The sequence below is a fragment of the Sinocyclocheilus rhinocerous genome, unplaced genomic scaffold (genome assembly GCF_001515625.1).
Source record: "Sinocyclocheilus rhinocerous isolate Xijiao unplaced genomic scaffold, SAMN03320098_v1.1 scaffold677, whole genome shotgun sequence".
Taxonomy (NCBI): domain Eukaryota; kingdom Metazoa; phylum Chordata; class Actinopteri; order Cypriniformes; family Cyprinidae; genus Sinocyclocheilus; species Sinocyclocheilus rhinocerous.
In genome coordinates this window covers 2,488,840-2,507,201 of record NW_015633185.1, presented here as the reverse complement: position 1 = coordinate 2,507,201, position 18,362 = coordinate 2,488,840, and the positions used below count along the sequence as shown (strand labels likewise).

Genomic DNA, 18,362 nt, shown 5'->3' with positions numbered 1-18,362 from the left:
ATTTCCTGGGTTTCTTCTGCGAGGCGTATTTGGAGTTTCAGCACGAGAGCGCCCTCTGGCCTTTGGATGGAGATTTACTGCTGATCACAGAACCGTGCTTCACTGAAAGATACGCATGACAATCGCAGCTTCTGTCGAATCTCGATTTCGATTCCATTTCGATTTATCGTGCAGCCCTATGAGAGACTGTCTCACCTATTCACTGCCTCACAAAAGACAAAGCTGTCTCTCAGCCTGTGTTAACTCTTCTTCTGTTGGTCACCATGGTTTAGTCAGCCAAGACTGGCTATGAGTGTGCCACCTGATTCATTGGGATCTCACTCACATTTATACACTTTTTTTTGCTGAGCAGCTGTTTGTTGGCAGCACCTTTAATTAGTCACCTGTCCCCTGTGAAGTCGTTGTCTCTATGACTCCCACTGTCTGACTATAATGTATTCTTGTATCTGTTTGTGGTCTGGGTAAATCATCTCCAAAGTAGTTTAGCGTCTCATCTTTTGGCGGTTGGTTTTCGATTATGTGGGTGTCTCGTAATGGTGTGGTTTGCATCTACTATTTGATCACAATGACACTTATTTTAATGCTTTGCTTGACCGCCGAAACACCAGGTTGTACTGTAGGTAAATTGATGAACAGTAATGGTAAAATATTAAGTTGCAGGTTATTGGCATACTTTTTTGTGAGGTTAATATTGTAGTGTTTTTATTGACATTACTTGACAATTGCCCTTTTTGGTTAAGGGTGGCTGATTTAACCCTAGATAAAACAATGCGGAACATGACCTATTTTTAGTAGAATGGGCACACTTTGTGCTAATGGACTAAGATAAATATGGTGTGTTTCTGTTTAAAAGAATCTTAAAATTGAGGAGCTTGATTGCTTTTATTCAGTGGTTCAGTAGTTTCTATTGAATAACTTGCATTGTAAACACAATATTGGAAATTCTCGCTTTAGTTTTGCAAATGGAAAATGTTCCAAATGTCAGTGCTAAAAAAATGTTGTGCATCTTCAAGCAAAAACTGATTTTTTCATTCTTGAATGAATCAGTATTTTTGAACAAATCAGTAGATAGAAAGATTTGATGACTTGCTCGTAGTCAGTTGCTTAATTCCTGAATTAATCGGAGTGTTTGAACGAGTCTGTTGAACGAATGATTCAAGATTTTGGATTTAGTGTGTGTTAAGGGCACCGAGCTTTGGCATGTATCAGACCTGGGACTGTCATGTGCACATGGACTTAAAGGGTTAGTTCACCCAAAAATAAAAATTAGCACATAAATTACTCACCCTCCTAGGTGTATGACTTTCTTCTTTCAGACGAATCCAGTCGGAGTTATATTAAAAATTGTCTTTGATCTTTCAAGCTGTTTAATGGCACTCAGCGGGTGTTGCAGTGCATCAGTCCAAAAGAAGTTAAATAAAAAGCACTCATCCATTAAAAAAAAGTGTCTCGCACGGCTCCGGGGGGTGAACAAAGTCCTCCTGTAGTGAATCGATGCGCTTTTGTAAGAAAAATATAACCATATTTAAAACGTAATGAAAACAGCTTGAAAGATCAAAGACAATTTTTAATATAACTCCGACTGGATTAGTCTGAAAGAAGAAAGTCATATACACCTAGGATGACTTGAGGGTGAGTAATTTATGGACTAATTTTCATTTTTGGGTGAACTAACCCTTTAAGTGGCCAAGACCACAAATGGTGGTATTGGGACAGGCCTGTAAAGAGAGTCACTTGTTTTGTTCTTGAATGAATAAGTGTGTTTATATAAATCGATTAATAAGGTAATTATTAAAATTGCCCTTACCAATTCTAGAGGCATATATTGCCCCTTTATGTAAAAGTTCATTTCTGACCTTGCAGGTGTGTCCTTAATATTTTATTATAAATAACCCTTTTATAAAAATACTAAGACACTTAAGGGCTGTGCTATAATGCTAGCATAGTCAAGTCTAAAGTTGTTATTAAGCATGACATGGTGTAGTCATAATATAATGTGTTGAAAAATATAGCATGGCTCCATGTGGAATCTCCATGTGGCAGTTGTATATGAGTGCAGTGTCTGCCTGAGTGTAATGTGAGATCCAGCTCTAAGGTGACTGAGTGCAGTGGATTACAGTCCAATTGCCTAAAGCTGTTATAATAATGACCACCTGATGTTGATGTTCATTTCAGATGGATCTTGCTAATATCTAATGAGATAAGTATGTCACTACAGCCCCGCAGCTCAATGTAGAAAATAAAGTTTCATTATATGCACTGCCACTGAAACCTGTGTCTGAGTTCACTTTAGGCTGTAGGCACAAATATTCAGTTGCTCTTGAAGGAGTGTCTTTTATCTAAGTGTTTTTCATTCTTACAGCCTGGCCACTCTTATCATTGTCTGGAGGAAATTGGTGACTTGAATCCAGGACCCTGCAGGATACTGGAATACACCCCCCCACACACAACTATCAGTGGACAGCATTTAGTCCCTGTTGGCAGCTGTCCTGCTTTCTCTCTATTTAGCCTTGAGTGTATATGTACAGTCTACAACAAAATAGGTTGCCTGAGGTCTTGAAACTCACTTCTCAGTCTTGTTCCCTCTGTTTCAAAATGAGTCGTTTGAACTGCAGCCATCTATGTGACTATTGTTCAGCTATTTACCTATAATGCCAAGTATTTTTGATTGTTTAATGTTGAGTAGCTGTGACCGGAACGCAGTGATTTTTATCACTATATTGATCAAGACCTGTTCACACCAGCATGAAAATTTGGTCAATTCTGTCTGGTTCTGGATTCAGTGTCTGCTATTCACTTTCACTTGGCAAAATAGTCAGTTTGCGAGTGCCACCAAATCATAATTTTATATAACAGCAGTGGTTCTGGGCAAAAAATTTGGTGTAGGATTTTCTTTTAAACAAATCATTTTCTTTACAGTGCAAAAGTACAAATCTTATTGGTTGGCCAGTAGGCTTGCCGCGATAGACGTGTTGACGGTGATACCGGTGTTAAGCCGCAACACCGGTTACGCACTTGCCCACCGCGGCACCGACCCCCACCGTCGTTTTGATTCGTTTTGTAGTAGCCTAATATAAATCATTTAGTTCAGTAAAAGAACAGACACTACAATTAAAAACTGAACGCGGCTACTCAATGCAGCGTGCCAAACGACAGTCGCATCACAGATCAGATTTCATTTATCCAGTGAATAGCTTGCCCTTTAGCATGGTGTATTTTTATTTGTTTTGTTAATAAAAGTTCTATGTTTTATATATAGGCTAAAGTGAGTTTGACGTTGTATTTTGTTGTTGCATTCAAGCAATTGACGAAACTGCCGCAAATTCGAAAGTGAAAGTAAAATGCACACGCCGCTTTTAAGCTATTTAAAAGCGAAGGACAATAGGGAAAATTCAAACGAACTAAAAACAAACAATTGCTTTACGCCGAATTGCCGCTATTTGAAAGTGAAAGTAAAATGTGCACGCTGCTTTTACAAGCTATTTAAAAGCGAAGGAAAGCGAGAAAAAGAGGGAACGCCCCCGCCCCCACGGTGATACCGGTATTACTGGTGTTGTCAAACGTTGATTAACCGGTGGTGAAATTTCCTCACCGTCACAACCCTTATTGGCCAGTTTTCTTTGCAGTGCAGTGGCAAAGAGATTAGAACACCTCTCCTTAAAAATAAATCTGTTGGCTGTTAGTCTCAGTCTGAATAGTCATGATAATAGGCATTCATTCAAATTAAAGTGTTTTGGTGTGAACACGCCTTCATATTTCTGCTTAATATCCATTGATGCTGTTAATTTCACTCTTTAAGCATGTAGTTTACCTACAACAAAAAAGTAACTCTGATATCGCTTCTTAGATGGACAAGTCATCCCTCTGGTGGAGCTGTCGGCCAAGCAGGTGGCGTTCCATATTCCATTTGAGGTGGTGGAAAAGGTCTATCCTCCCGTTCCTGAGCAGCTGCAATTGCGGATTGCCTACTGGAGCTTCCCAGAGAACGAGGAGGACATCAGGTGAAAGTCTTGTAATAGCTAATATATTATCAGCCTTTGCTTGCAAATGCTTGTGATGACCTTTACGATTAATAAGATTAACCAGTGAGTTACCAGAATGCCCTTTAAGATTTAGAGTATGACGGGATGCTCAGTTTAAGTTCTTTCTTCTCTCTGTCCTTGCAGATTATACTCCTGTTTGGCCAATGGCAGCCCTGATGAGTTCCAGCGTGGCGAACAGCTCTATAGAGTGAGGGCTGTGAAAGACCCTCTACAGATAGGTGAGAAATCAAAGACATCCCACATTTACCATGTCATTAGTGCTGTGTTTTTGACCAAAAGCTTCTGAAAGTTGCTTTGCTGCATTAAAAGCTTTTTGACATCAATCTTAAAATAGAATTTTAGGATGCAATTTAAGATGCAGATCTTAAAATAGCATTCAGAATAAGCCACCCTTGTGTTTGGCCTGAGAGAAAACCAGAGACATGGCACATGAGATTGTATGTATGAGTGATTTGAGCTCAGGCCGTGTGAATGAATGCTGTTGTTGGAGGCAGTGGGCTGTACAGCAGCAGAGGGAAATCATGATGCAGCTGGCCTGAGCCTGACCAATCCCGCACATACACCCTCAAGGGGTCTGCCTGCGTGCTTATTCACGGAGTTATTCACTGAGTGTTTAAACTGCCCATAGAGTGTAGACACCTCTTAAAAAGGATAAAACATAGCCTGAAACTCTGTCAATGTACCAATATACACTACCGTTCAAATGTTTGTGGTCGCTAATTTTTTGTTTTTAAACATTTTTGAAAAAAGTCTCTTATGTTCACCAAGGCTGCGTTTGGTCAAAAATACAGTAAAAACAGTAATATTGTAAAATATTATTACAATTTTAAAATGTTTTCGATTTGTTTAAAGGGGTCATATGATGTTGCTAAAAAGAACATTATTTGGTGTATTTGGTGTAATGAAATGTGTTTATGCGGTTTAAGGTTCAAAAAACACATTATACACTGCCCAAAACTCACTTTAAAGAAACGGTCTTTGAGCAGAGACGCATTGTAGGCTACTCTGCAGGTTCAGGAAACGGTCCTCCATTGCATCACACACGGCGGCTAGAGTGAGCGGAGCCCGGCGGGCTTGAGAACGGCGTGGCCGGCGGATTTGACGAAGGAGCGGCGTGCGGGCTTGCGGCAACCACATGTGGCGACCCCGGGCTGGACTCCGCTTCACGTGTTAGAACGAGCCGTTTTAGGTAGGCGTGGCTGACTCTTAACTTTTATAAAGAATATCTCTTTGGATTTGAGACTTTAGTCTTTGCAACTTTACAGATCTTCTTTATGCACCAAGAGCTTGTAACACTCCAAAGAGAAAGGAAAAATTTAAATCGCATCATATGACCCCTTTAATGTATGTTGTAATTGAATGTATTTCTGCTATGAAAGTTGAATTTTCAGCATCATTACTCCAGTTTTCAGTGTCACATGATTTTTCTAGTATGCTGATTTGCTGCTCAAGAAACATTTTTTGTTATTTTTATGCATTATTATTAACATTATTATTGTTATGCATTTGTTTTTGTGGTCATACATGAGACATACAAAAGAAATGAAATTGTATAACGTACATTATTGGCAAAACATTGTTCACCTTGCTCTCTGGATATTTCCATTGATGTACCCCCCGGTTTCACAGACAAGGCTTAAGCCTAGTACCAGACTTAAATGCATGTCTGGGCTGTTTTAACTGAAAGAAACTTGCACTGACTGATCTTAAAATATGTCAGTGCCATTGTTTTGTCTCATGATGCACACGAGTAATGTTGTTTTCTAAGGCACATTTATAAAAAAATACTTAAATGTCCTAATTGAACTATGGCCTAATTCTGGCTTAACCTAAGTCCTGTCTGTGAAACCAGGCCGTAGTATTTTGCTTATCAAAGTAAATTTAATTTGTCAAATATAAAATGTTTTTTGCTCAAGATTAGCAGTGAGTTATTAAATGAGTCAGATGCTTCAGGGTAAGATGTGTCAGTAGTTCTAAAAATAATAGTGATCTTGCTGTTTAATTAGAAGGTAAAAATCCAACCAGCTTGTTTTTCAGAAGCATACTTCACGTTTTGGTTGCATCTTGAACACTCTTAAGTGCCTGGTTCCTCTGATTTATGTTTGTTTCGCTCACCGCTTTGTTTACTGTGTGGTAGCAAATTTTTAGAGGAGGGGGGGGGTGTTATGGTCAATTATATGATACTGAAAATTTCCTCAAAACCAGAAAAAAAACCATCCTCCTCTAACTGCCCTGGTCAATCAGTGACCACCCACCACAATGACCTCCCAACTGCCCGTCAAGGTCAAATCAAACGTTCTCACTTACTTCACCAGAGTGGAGCCAGAACGGTCTGACACAGAACAGCTGTACCTAAAAGGGAAGTGCTTCCAAAACTCTTCCCATTGCACTTTGTTTAACCTCATAGTCAGAATACAATGCTAAATCTCCAAGGATCAGCCTTTACACAACATGCCCAAACTCCCTGGTTGCTGCTACAGACTTATTAGTCTGTTCACCAGAATTGCTGCATTGCCTGCTGGGATATGCTTCAGATAGACCCATTCAGTCACTTAATTATTTATGGTGTGTGTGTGAGGTAAATGATCAGTTTAATGAGAGATTTCAGTGATGTATTTTACATCACTGTAAATGCAGCCCAATATTATGTTCTTTCATGATGTGTAACGGTTGACAACCCAGTGACATTTGCAGTCATGATGTGCTTATTGGCCCAGGCAGTGATTCACTAAATTAAAGAAAGACACTGTTTTATACAAAGGTTTTTTTTTAAAATCAGGATTGATTATTCAATTCTTTGGGCCTTTTGTTTTAGCCGGGACAGCTGACAGGAGAATGTGGGTCAGGAATAAAGGAAAAGAAGGGTGCTTTTGGCACTAACAGGTAGACTGAAAGAAAAAAAGAGGTGGTGTAGTAGAGTTGGCTTGAGGAGGCACGTTGAATTTGGAACAGGAACTATAAGCTGAAACTACCCACCACCCCCACCTCTGCTCTTGCTGGCCAGAGGAGTGCTGTCCGCTATCTAGTGGTAAAAGCTTTTGGCCAACCCCTTACACTCAACTCTCCACACACACACATTTGGACTCTCTTTCTTTCTCTCTCCTCATCTCAGATGTCTTTCATTTCCTGTATGGTCTGTGTACAGTACAATTGCGGTTATATCATTCAGTCTTACAGTCAGCAAACTCCCTCAGACTTTTAAACATTAATGTTTCCCAAATTGTCCCAAAACCTCCTTGCACTTGGTGCAAATATAATAATGTGGGTTCTTATTTTTGTTTGTTATATATAGTGTGCAATAAAGCTAATAAATTGCAAAAGTTTTGCAATTAAACTGTTTTCGTTTTCATATTAAACTGTATTTCACAACCACTTACTCCCCAATAACTAGGATGTTTTTATCCAGAGTGTAAAGAGAATGTGAACTAGATTTGAGTTGAAATGTGTTACCACAGACTTGACAGGCTTTTGTTCTCTCAAACAGGTTTCCACCTCAGTGCCACAGTAGTGTCGCCCCAGGCCGGCCAATCAAAAGGAGCCTACAATGTGGCTGTAATGTTTGACCGCTGCCGCATCACTTCCTGCAGCTGCACCTGTGGAGCAGGAGCCAAATGGTGTGCCCACGTTGTGGCCCTCTGCCTCTTCAGAATTCACAATGTAAGAGATTCTAGAAGCACATAATGCCCTCTGGTTAGGGATACACAGTGCTGTATTGGTACCATATCAATTATTAGCCGGTGTTAGAGTTTTTTTTGGATATTGAAATTGGATATTTATTTTTGCATGCTTCATTTAGCCTATGTTTACATGTGAATTATGCTAACACTCGCCTAAAGTTAATCTTTAAAAACATTAATAATTTAGCAATGAAATATATTAATCTGAAAATGTGTATATTTCATACTGTACATTATATTTAAAGGTGCCATAGAATGCATTGATACAATATTTTAAATTGTTCTCTGATGTCCCCAGAGTGTGTATGTGAAGTTTTATCTCAAAATACCCCAAAGATCATTTTTTATAGCTTGTTGAAATTGCCACTTTCAGGGTATGAGCCAAAACGCGCTGTTTTTTGTGTTTGTGTTTCTTTTGGAAAACAAAATATGACGCGTGATGCTTACTTTGTCTGGAGTCTGTACAGTTGCGCACGAAGCGTTGGTATCGATCCCTCTTTCAGAAGCAATCTTTGCACAACTCCAGCGCTGAACTGACCCTCGTTTGTGAGGCAGTCCGGCGTAAAATGTTAGCACAAACGTATAGGACTTTTTCGTTTTTTCCCAGGACATTTCCTTCGAAAATGAAATTTAACCACCGTGTCCTCAGCGGTCTATGGAGACTCCCATGTTCATTGGTGCATCCCAACACAATACACTTTTAATGGCTCTTTGGCGCTGACATTGTACAGTCGGGTCTGTGTCTTCCCGGCCGGGTTCGGGTCCATCTTTCAAATAATTGACGGTCCGCGTCGGTTCCGGGTAGTAGCTACATTTTTGACATTTCTCGGTTCTGCACGGGCCCGGGTCCAACTTTCAAAATAATAGACGGGTCCGGGTCGGTTCAGTGTAGCACATTTACAGGTCTCTTCGGGTTCGGATACGAATTTTTGGACCCGTGTAGACCTCTACATTGTACCTCCAGCAGCTACTGCAAGAAAGTGATTTATTGGGATTATAAAACAATGAGTGGGTGGATTTTTACCATTATAGGCTGGTTGTTTTCACACACTGCGGCCACACAACTGTGTTCAAACACTTTATAAAAGTGATTTTTGCATTCTATGGCACCTTTAATGTGGCATTAAACTGGTTTCAAGGGTTTTATTTTTCATTTTATTTGTTATTTGTTTGTTAATGTTATATTATAATGTTACATTTTATTTGTTTAATTTATTTAACAAAATAAAATGAAATTTTAATAATGTCTTAACATGAAAATAATCATCTTATCAGACAGATTTTTTATATGTTTTTTCTGGTGTTTCTCTTGTATTATTTCCCCTTATTCCCTTTAAAGTAAACTATCTGCAATTGCTGCAAAATACCTTTACAATTAGGCTGGAATTTGGTCTGTGGCAAAATACAGAGCTTAAAATAGAAAAGCATATTTTAATGTGCCCGTTTATGAACTAGCACCACAAATCCATTTGTAGAGTAGTTGAAAATTTTCCCCTAAGGTTTGAAAAAACGAATGCATTAACAAAAACCAACGACTTAAGGCAACAGTTGTCAATGTGTCTCAGAACAACATATACACCTGCATTTTAATGTGCACAATGACCTGGTTCAGATGGACATATCTGCGGGGAAGATTTCACATATAGCACATGCACGATCTGTCTCTAGGTTTCTATCTGTGCGGAGTGACCGTGGGCGTGACAGCACCGAGAAGCTTTTGATTAGGTTTGATGCCTCCCTGTGGAGTCAGGAGGGTGGAGGGAAGGATCTGCACTGCTGTGATATCCCACCCCCCCGTAGGAGGGCCTGCCACAGTCAGATAGACCCGGCGGCCCGGGCCGTGGGTGGCGTTTAGCATTTGCATGTGGGCTTTCTCTTCTGTTTGCTGCCGCTGGGGGAAATTATAACAAACTTATTTTGCATAAACTTTTTCTTGCATGTTTGGTTCTAAATAACAAATACACAGTTCTCCTCTTTGGTTTCTTGTAAATGACACTAGAAATCCATTGCATTTGTAAATAACATTGTAAATTTGGAAAAGTAGAGAATAAGAAGCAGAATAAGATGCTTTAGTAGTGTCTGCAACATGACACTTGCCCATATTTGTATGTTCGGTGTCTCTTGGCAAATAGCTTTGAGAATGTATCATTTTACTCTTATTGTGCAGTCCTGTCTGTTGCAAACAGCTCTAGTGTTTATTCTGCTATTGTGAGTTGAATAAACAGTATATTCTTAGTTCCGCTATGGCCTTTATCAGCCAAACAGCAATTTCAGTAAATCAGACATTGACACTTTAGATTTAATCTTGCTATAGTATCTCTTTATGTGCTGTGTCTAAGGAGGTTACCTGTCATTTCCTCACATCACAGCCTGAAGTTTAAATGCTTCAGGCTTGACATTTAGCCCACCTACTCAGCAGAGCAGTATCACAGAGATTGTTACTAAGTACATTGCATTCCTGCTTTTTCTATATCTTTAGTAGAACAAGACAAGAAGAAAGATACCTGCCATTGAGCTCAAACATACAGTGGTACTACTGGATTATGATATTATATATTTAGTAGCTAGAGAGGCATGCACTAGTAATAAACTGTGTGTCAGCCATTAGACCTCTCATTCTTTATCATTGCTGTGCCCTTTAACTATTTGAGTGGGCTTGTGTGGTTTTTTTCATGTGTCGTGTCTCGTGAGCTGTCAGACTGTCCTCATAGCTAAACTTGCAGCAATACATCCCACCATCCTAATTGTGCTGGTAAAAACTGGTTGCAACTTGCATTAAAAACATTCAATCTTTTAACTGTTAAAAACATTATTAATGGTCCAAAATGAACATATTGAAATACTGAACATAATATTTTCATGATTTACTTGGACTTTTGTACATTAACATTTTTTATTTTTTTAATATTGTAATTAATTTCAGTTTTGCTATCAGTGTTGTCTTTCTAATAACATGCTTTCAGCATCTTTCTCACACAGTGTCTTATATATTACTTATATATGGTATTACTTTTTTTTTTTTTTTTTCATTTTGCAAACGAAGTTAGTTGTCTTACAATATCATGCAAGCTGCCTTTCTCACACTTAAATATGCTTTTAATAAATAAAATATATAGCCTTTTTATATTTTAGGAAGAGTGGTGGGTCCCCAAATCATCATGATAGGAATCTTTTAGCATCAAGAAGTTTGAAAACCGCTGAGTTACAGTACATTTGGTGAAATGTCTTCAGATGGTTGAATCTGATATTGTGTATGGAAGTATGTGGTTTCTCATAGAGTTAGACTCTGAGCCACGTGGCTATTCCCGCACTTAGTCGTACTGGGGTGTTGTCCAGGAATCCTAAACCTTTCTGTCCTCCTTGTCCTCCTTGGTGCAGTTCTCCAGGTCCGTCCTTCATCCACCCTGCTCTCCTCCCCATCCTCCATCTCCCAGACACGGCCAGCACATTTCACTCCAGTAGCTCACAATGCTGCCACCACAGGACGCTCCGCATTCTCTTTAATAACCTCACTATGAGCTAAAGAGAGAATTAGCTCTGATGGGCTCAAAGCGTGTCTATCTGGAGCTCATATATTATGTATAGCCATTTGCAAATGAGGGGTTTTCTGCTCATGATGGAGACACATGCTGGAGGAGAGTACCAGGTGATGGCACACAGGGACAGCCACCTAAAGACATCAAAGTCTCCAGACACATTAGAAATGCACAGAGTATTTGCTAATGAGCAGCCTGCTCCTGGTTTAGTTTGCACTAGTGAGTGGGAGTTAAAGCACTGAAGCTTGATTTCAGTTCTATATGTCAGCCAGTGCCAACTTTAATATCAGTGACTCTCGGCATGTGTTTGGTTATAGGCTTCTGCAGTGTGTCTTCGAGCACCTGTGTCAGAGTCCCTGTCCAGATTACAGCGAGATCAACTCCAGAAGTTTGCACAATACCTCATCAGTGAACTCCCACAGCAGGTGAGATATGCATTATTTATTAGTTTTATAAATTGTAGAGATGGCCTCGTTGCTCATGGCTTCTCTGAGCTCCTAAGTGTCTTTTCACAGCTCTAAATAACTGTGATGAAGTGCACACAGTGGCCTCATTGTCCTTATTAGGGTGTGACTGCTCAGATTTCTCACAGTTCGGTTTTTATCATGGTTCTGTGGTCATGACTTTGGTGTGGTTCTGTAAATGCTTAAAAGGCGGATAACAATAACTAATAATATTTACATTGCAAATGCTAATATTTTTTTGTGTGTATAATATGTTTAGTATTTTTTCAAACACAAGTTATTTAATAAGAAATAATATACAAATATAAAATAAAAATGATTGTAAAATATATATTTTCAATATATTTTTATAAAATATTCTTATATTACATATGTGGTAATATGTAAATGTTTAATATAGCGTATTGACGGAATCTCACTTCCTTTTCTTCAGTACCACCATCTATTTATTTTATATTTTATCTTTAATGATACATTAATTTCTGGCTTTGTGATTCATTTTGCATCTGCAGATCTTGCCGACAGCTCAGCGTCTTTTGGATGAGCTTCTGTCCTCCCAGTCTACCGCTATTAACACCGTGTGTGGAGCCCCGGGTATGGAATGACCTACAAACCACAATTAATGAATTTCTAAATTTCTCATTCTCTGTGAAGGCTTGAGGACCTTGTAAAATCCTCATTTTTCTTCTCTAACGATTTGTTTAAAAGATCCTACTGCTGGCCCTTCAGCCTCTGACCAGAGCACCTGGTATCTAGATGAGTCCACCCTCAGTGACAACATAAAGAAGACCTTGCACAAGTTCTGTGGCCCATCACCTGTTGTGTTTAGGTAAAAACAGCCCGTCTGGTACTACCTATAGCTAGGGCTGGGCGACATGGGCAAAAATTTATATCTCGGTATTTTTTGGCCGATTCGCGATAAAGTTATGCATTCAGGAAGACAGCACATCTCAAACACATTAAACAACGCGAGTAGCCTAGTGCAGCCTTTCTGTCAGAGCATATGACGGGCCGAGCTGCTTAAATTAATATGGAAACGAAACTATAAACTATGTCTTACCAGTTTTTAAAGGCCTTAATATGAAGTTTGTCACATGCTTAGAACAAATTGGATTATGCACTTTCTCCGCAGCAGCTCAGTCTGTGTCCTCCGCTATATTTTCAAATGCGCTCGTATCAAACTACTGTATATCAATACTGATATAAACGGTATTGCCTCATATCGAATCGCTTATAAAGAAAATATCGATATATCGTACAAACTCGATATACCGCCCAGCCCTACCTATAGCACAATCTCCTGATATCATCTATGTTGTGAAGAAGAGTTTCCTAATCGGGCATACTTGAGCAGGTTCCCTGTGGGGTACTTTTTCACAGATTTTGCTTTAAATTTTCACTTGAAAAATTAAAAACAACCTCAAATTTGTAATGGCTTAACACATTTAGTTACTTCTTTTAAAGGGAGAAAACAGCACAAGTTTTTTTTAAATTTTTTTTTTTAAGTTGTGTGGATGAAGATGAACAGCAAACAGATGGATGAAAAACAGACAGAACTAACTTTTCTTTTTGTCGCTCGCTTGTTGTTCTCAGTGATGTGAACTCCATGTACCTGTCATCCACTGAGCCTCCGGCAGCTGCCGAATGGGCTTGTTTGCTGAGGCCCCTGCGAGGTAGAGAGCCAGAGGGCATCTGGAACCTTTTGTCCATCGTCAGAGAGATGTTTAAGAGGAGAGACAGCAACGCTGCACCTCTGTTAGAAATCCTCACCGAACAGTGTCTCACCTATGAACAGGTACAAAACTGACCCGGCCACACTTCACACACCAGGGTGATGGTTTCATGTGTACAAAATCGCATCATCCTGATGCAAACACCTGTCACATTTGTGCCTGCATTTAAACCATAGCAAATTCATAGGAATGTCTACAGCCAAATGTTTGTGGACACCCTAAATAATAATTTCTTAATTTTTATTGCATACAGGTTTATTTGGGGAAATTATATAATATCCTAAAACGTCTATTAAATATATTCTGCCATTTGGAACTACAAGTGAAGCATTTCAAATTTATTGATTTTTTTTTTCTCATTTTTAAAATTATAGTATCCATATAACATTTAATGTTTTTTATTACACTTAGAACCTCATATTTTAACTTAATTAATTTAGTTACTTTTAATTAATTTCTAGAAAGGAAATCATATGTTTTGTTTTTGACTGTGTCTGATTAATATTTGTTTGGAGATGCGTTTTACTCTGACTTCTCTGTTCTAATGATAGTCTACTGCTCTCTCTGTATTTCCTCCAGATCATTGGCTGGTGGTATAGTGTGAGGACATCAGCCTCTCACAGCAGTGCTAGCGGGCACACAGGTCGCAGTAATGGCCAGACAGAGGTTGCAGCACATGCGTGTGCCAGCATGTGTGATGAAATGGTTGTTTTATGGAGACTGGCAGTGCTAGACCCTACCATGAGTCCCCAGAGGTGAGCAAGTTGGAACAGCTGGTTAGACTCTAAAGAACTAGTGATTCATGTTTGTTGTGACTTTTATCTAGATTACCTTGACTTAAAGATTTGTGGCTGTATTTGTCACCACTAAGGTAGAGTAATGTTCTTTCGCTTGCCTATTTGTGACTCTTCAGGCGTTTAGAACTTGCTGCCCAGCTAAAGCAGTGGCACCTGAAGGTAATCGAGATTGTGAAACGGGGGCAGCACCGCAAGTCTCTTGACAAACTCTTCCAGGGCTTCAAACCAGCTGTGGAGTGCTGCTACTTCAACTGGGAAGTGGCCTACCCTTTACCTGGCATCACCTATTGCGGCGCAGATAAGAAAAACACCTCATTTTGTTGGGTCAGGACGGTGCAGCAGCAGCGGGGCGCTAAAGCTGGGACCAGTGGGGAACCAGGAGAAGGAGCTCGCAGTGGAACGTCAGAAGGTACTTCCTCTGAACAAAAGTCACGGTGCAACTCTCATCTTCCCCAGCAGGAGGTGGCTGTCCGCCCTAAGGAGACCATTGTGAGCAAGAGAAAAGGAGTGTCAGGTCTGAATAGTGGAGGCGTGCTGGTTTGTCTGGGTGGAAGGGTCTCTCTCTCACTTCAGGAGGGAGGTAAAGGCATGTATAAAGCCAGTAGCTCCTCCCCATCAGCTGGTAGTAAGGCCAAGGTTACACAGAGCAACAAGGGTTCATGTGGAAGTTCGAGTGGTGTCAGCGGGAAGCACCCCAGCGCTAAACGGCGAACTAGCAGTGAGGACAGCTCTCTAGAGCCTGACATGGCAGAGCTGAGCCTGGATGATGGTTCCAGTCTGGCGCTTGGAGCGGAGGCCTCTAACACCTTTGATTTCCTTCCTCCTCCACCAGAGATGTTGCCCTCACCCAGCCCTCATCTCCGAGAGCCACTCAAATACAGTGGTAACGCTTCAAAAGAGCGTGCATATGAGACAAAACGTGTGCTGCCCTCTGCTGCTGATGCCCAAGCCTGCTCCATTGCAATTCCAGTAGTGGGAGCTATGGAGAAAGAGGTGGAAGTGGAGGCAGATCTGGATGAGAACGGAGGAGATGAGGACCCCGTAGATGATACTCGGCCCTCTGCAGCGCTCCCCAGCAAGGCTCAGCGGGGCCGCAGAGAGGGAGATGGATGCGTTGTTTCAGGGGCCTCAGGACCTCAGGCAGTTGAGGCAGCAGCAGGAGCAGATGCTGTGTGTGAAGATGACTATCAAGCGTATTACCTTAGTGCCGCATCAGAAGAGGGAGCAGATAGAGGGGTTGCAGACAGCAACCATGAAGAAGAACCAGACATCTTTGCTGGGATTAAACCTCTGGAGCAGGAGGGCAGGATGGAGGTGAATAATTTTTTTTCTCTCAAACACATAATGTGCTGAAAAGTATGAATTAACACTCAGTGAGAGCTAAATGTAACCTTGTATCTTCTTAATAACTTTTGTCTCAGCGGAAAATTTACTACTTTATCTGGGATGCATAAATAAATTATAATTTATAATAATTTATAAGTTATAAATTATAATTAAATGTATATTAAAAAAAAAAAAATGTTGTGCTAATTTTGGACCACTTTTTTTATTGTTTAAAATGTTATTTTATTCAGATTTAATTGTGCTAAATTTTAAAAGGTTTTCAATGGTAAAATGGTGTGTTGCAGATACTTTTTGCCTGTGTGGAGGCTCTCTATGCTCATGGCTATAGTAATGAAGCGTGCCGACTGGCTGTTGATCTTGCTCGAGATCTGCTGGCTAACCCTCCTGACCTGAAGGTGGAGCAGCCGCAGACAAAGGTAGTGAAACAGCCTTTTTTCAGTGTTTTCTCAGAGGTTTCAGCTGTGACGTACAATCATGCTTGGGCTCACCTTTGAAAATGAATCTCTGTCTTGTTTAGGGTAAAAAGAGTAAGGTGTCGACCAGTAAACAGACACAGGTGGCCACTAACACCCTGTCTAAAGTAGCCTTCCTGCTGACTGTGTTGAGTGAGAGGCTGGAGCTCCATAACCTGGCATTCAACACTGGCATGTTCTCCCTGGAGCTGCAGAGACCGCCAGCTTCTACTAAAGCTCTAGAGGTAAAGCAGAAGTTATGTTCATCCCATAAACCTGGTGATGATCTGCTAGTATGACAGTTTAGTTTCTTGTTGCGGATGTGACTGGTTTGGCTGATATAGGAAGTCTGTAATATCATAATATAATTAATATTGAGACACAAATTGAAAAGAGTTTAGCAAGATTTACACTTTGAAACTGACACCACAAACTAAAAATGCATTGTAATGTTTTGATGCCTGATGTCCAGTGAAGTATTTTGACTGCCATAATTTTGAGCTACTGTGCTCTTATGTTAGGTGAAGCTGGCATATCAGGAGTCAGAGGTGGTGGCTCTGCTGAAGAAGATTCCTCTGGGTCTTGTAGAAATGACTTCCATAAGGGACCGAGCAGAGCAGCTCCGTGATGGAAACTTCTGCGACTATCGTCCGGTTCTACCTCTCATGCTGGCAAGCTTCATATTTGACGTACTCTGCACCCCTGGTAAGTCACACATCTACCTTTTCCCACCATTTTAAAAATGTTCTTTAAAAGCCTCAAAATCCCCATGCTCATTTTTCATGTTTTTTTATCCTTTCACTTGCCTGTTGCAGTGGTCTCTCCCACGGGCTCTCGACCTCCTAGTCGGAACCGCAACAATGAAATGCCTGGTGATGAGGAGCTGGGATTTGATGCAGCTGTAGCAGCTCTTGGTAAGAATCAATTTATGTGAAGAAAAAAAAAGCACAAAACCAACCAGCACTAATGTGTTTTGTTAAAGATATTCTCTTTCTTTCTGTGTTTCAATTGTCTCTCCTTTTCTTATCTTCTCTCTTTTTTTAAGGTATGAAGACAACGGTCAGTGAGGCAGAGCATCCTCTGCTGTGTGAAGGGACACGGAGAGAGAAAGGAGACCTGGCTTTAGCACTAATGATCACCTATAAAGATGACCAAAGCAAGCTTAAAAAGGCAAGTGTTTTGACATTATTCATGCAATATACAGTACATCAGCTAAAGTTACAGTCTTTTGAAGCAATGTGAATGGACTGGAATATAAACTACCATTCAAAAGTTTGAGGTTGTTGAGATTTTAAAAAATGTCTTACCAGCTTACCAGGGCTGCTTTTATTTGATCAAAATTACAGTAAATCAGCAATATTGTGAAATATTATTACAATTTAAAATAACGGTTTTATATTTTAAAATGAAATTTATTCTTCTGATGGCAAAGCTGAATTTTCACCTGCCATTACTCCAGTCCAGCTTTTCTGACGCCATTTGTCGCATATATGCTTTGTCGCGGTAGCATACATTTGGCGTGTTCGGCTTGAAGCGCCGCTACGCAGAATGATCAGTGTATGACCAAGTCCCGTGAGAGCGATAAGAGAGCAGATGGATCCTTATGCTTAAAAGTGCTCCAACTACTTTAAAAGCCGACATCTGGCCACATTTGACTTTTATGAACAACCTGAGCACGACCTGGAGAAGACACACGCTGTGTGTAAATCATGTCACGCACAATGAAATATGTAGGGGGTAGGGATGGGCAAATGAAGCCTCGTGAAGCACTGAGGCTTTCCTCTGACTGTTTCGGGAAAAGATTCAAAGCTTCGAACGTCCGAAACAAGCGCCATCTGGTGGTTCATAAAAAATATAGCAGCCAAAAGCCTGTGAAAGACGCTCCGTAGGACGAGGCATCTACCACATATTCCACTGATCGATTCAAGTTACGTGCACAAATAAAAGCCTAACAGTGTGTGTGTTTGTGTTTGTTGAATTTCTGTCTCTGATAAATTAATTTACCCATTAAACTGTGCAATTAATTACCAGTACGAATATCAATATGATGTAATAGAAGAATAATGTACTCATATGAATTGCATATGACAAATATTGAATTTTTCTGAAATAATTTGTATTCTTCATATTACTTATATGACTGGGTATCTAAAATGTATAAGTCCGAATTAAAACTTATTCGTAAAGTCAGATCTGGGGGATCGAACATTTGGACACGCAAAGTGAATCGCGCACGTGACTGGACAGAAAGTGAAGCTTCGTTTGTCATTGGTCACGTGATTTCTATGACAATTAACAACACAACACAAGCTT

The 18,362-nt window shown here is 40.1% G+C and overlaps 1 protein-coding gene across 5 annotated transcripts in view; it reads left to right on the top strand.

Moving 5' to 3' along the window:
• Nucleotides 1–18,362, top strand: part of LOC107743573 (zinc finger SWIM domain-containing protein 8-like) — a 46,002-nt gene that overhangs the window by 4,442 nt on the left and 23,198 nt on the right. For all 5 annotated transcript variants that reach the window (XM_016556893.1, XM_016556896.1, XM_016556895.1 and 2 more), the window contains 14 exons: nucleotides 3,848–4,001; nucleotides 4,167–4,261; nucleotides 7,528–7,700; nucleotides 11,574–11,681; nucleotides 12,233–12,314; nucleotides 12,429–12,549; nucleotides 13,314–13,515; nucleotides 14,033–14,208; nucleotides 14,367–15,564; nucleotides 15,882–16,013; nucleotides 16,115–16,294; nucleotides 16,571–16,754; nucleotides 16,865–16,963; nucleotides 17,095–17,219. In XM_016556893.1, the coding sequence (XP_016412379.1) occupies nucleotides 3,848–4,001; nucleotides 4,167–4,261; nucleotides 7,528–7,700; nucleotides 11,574–11,681; nucleotides 12,233–12,314; nucleotides 12,429–12,549; nucleotides 13,314–13,515; nucleotides 14,033–14,208; nucleotides 14,367–15,564; nucleotides 15,882–16,013; nucleotides 16,115–16,294; nucleotides 16,571–16,754; nucleotides 16,865–16,963; nucleotides 17,095–17,219 (3,029 nt within the window). The remainder of the gene's footprint in view (nucleotides 1–3,847; nucleotides 4,002–4,166; nucleotides 4,262–7,527; nucleotides 7,701–11,573; nucleotides 11,682–12,232; nucleotides 12,315–12,428; nucleotides 12,550–13,313; nucleotides 13,516–14,032; nucleotides 14,209–14,366; nucleotides 15,565–15,881; nucleotides 16,014–16,114; nucleotides 16,295–16,570; nucleotides 16,755–16,864; nucleotides 16,964–17,094; nucleotides 17,220–18,362) is intronic.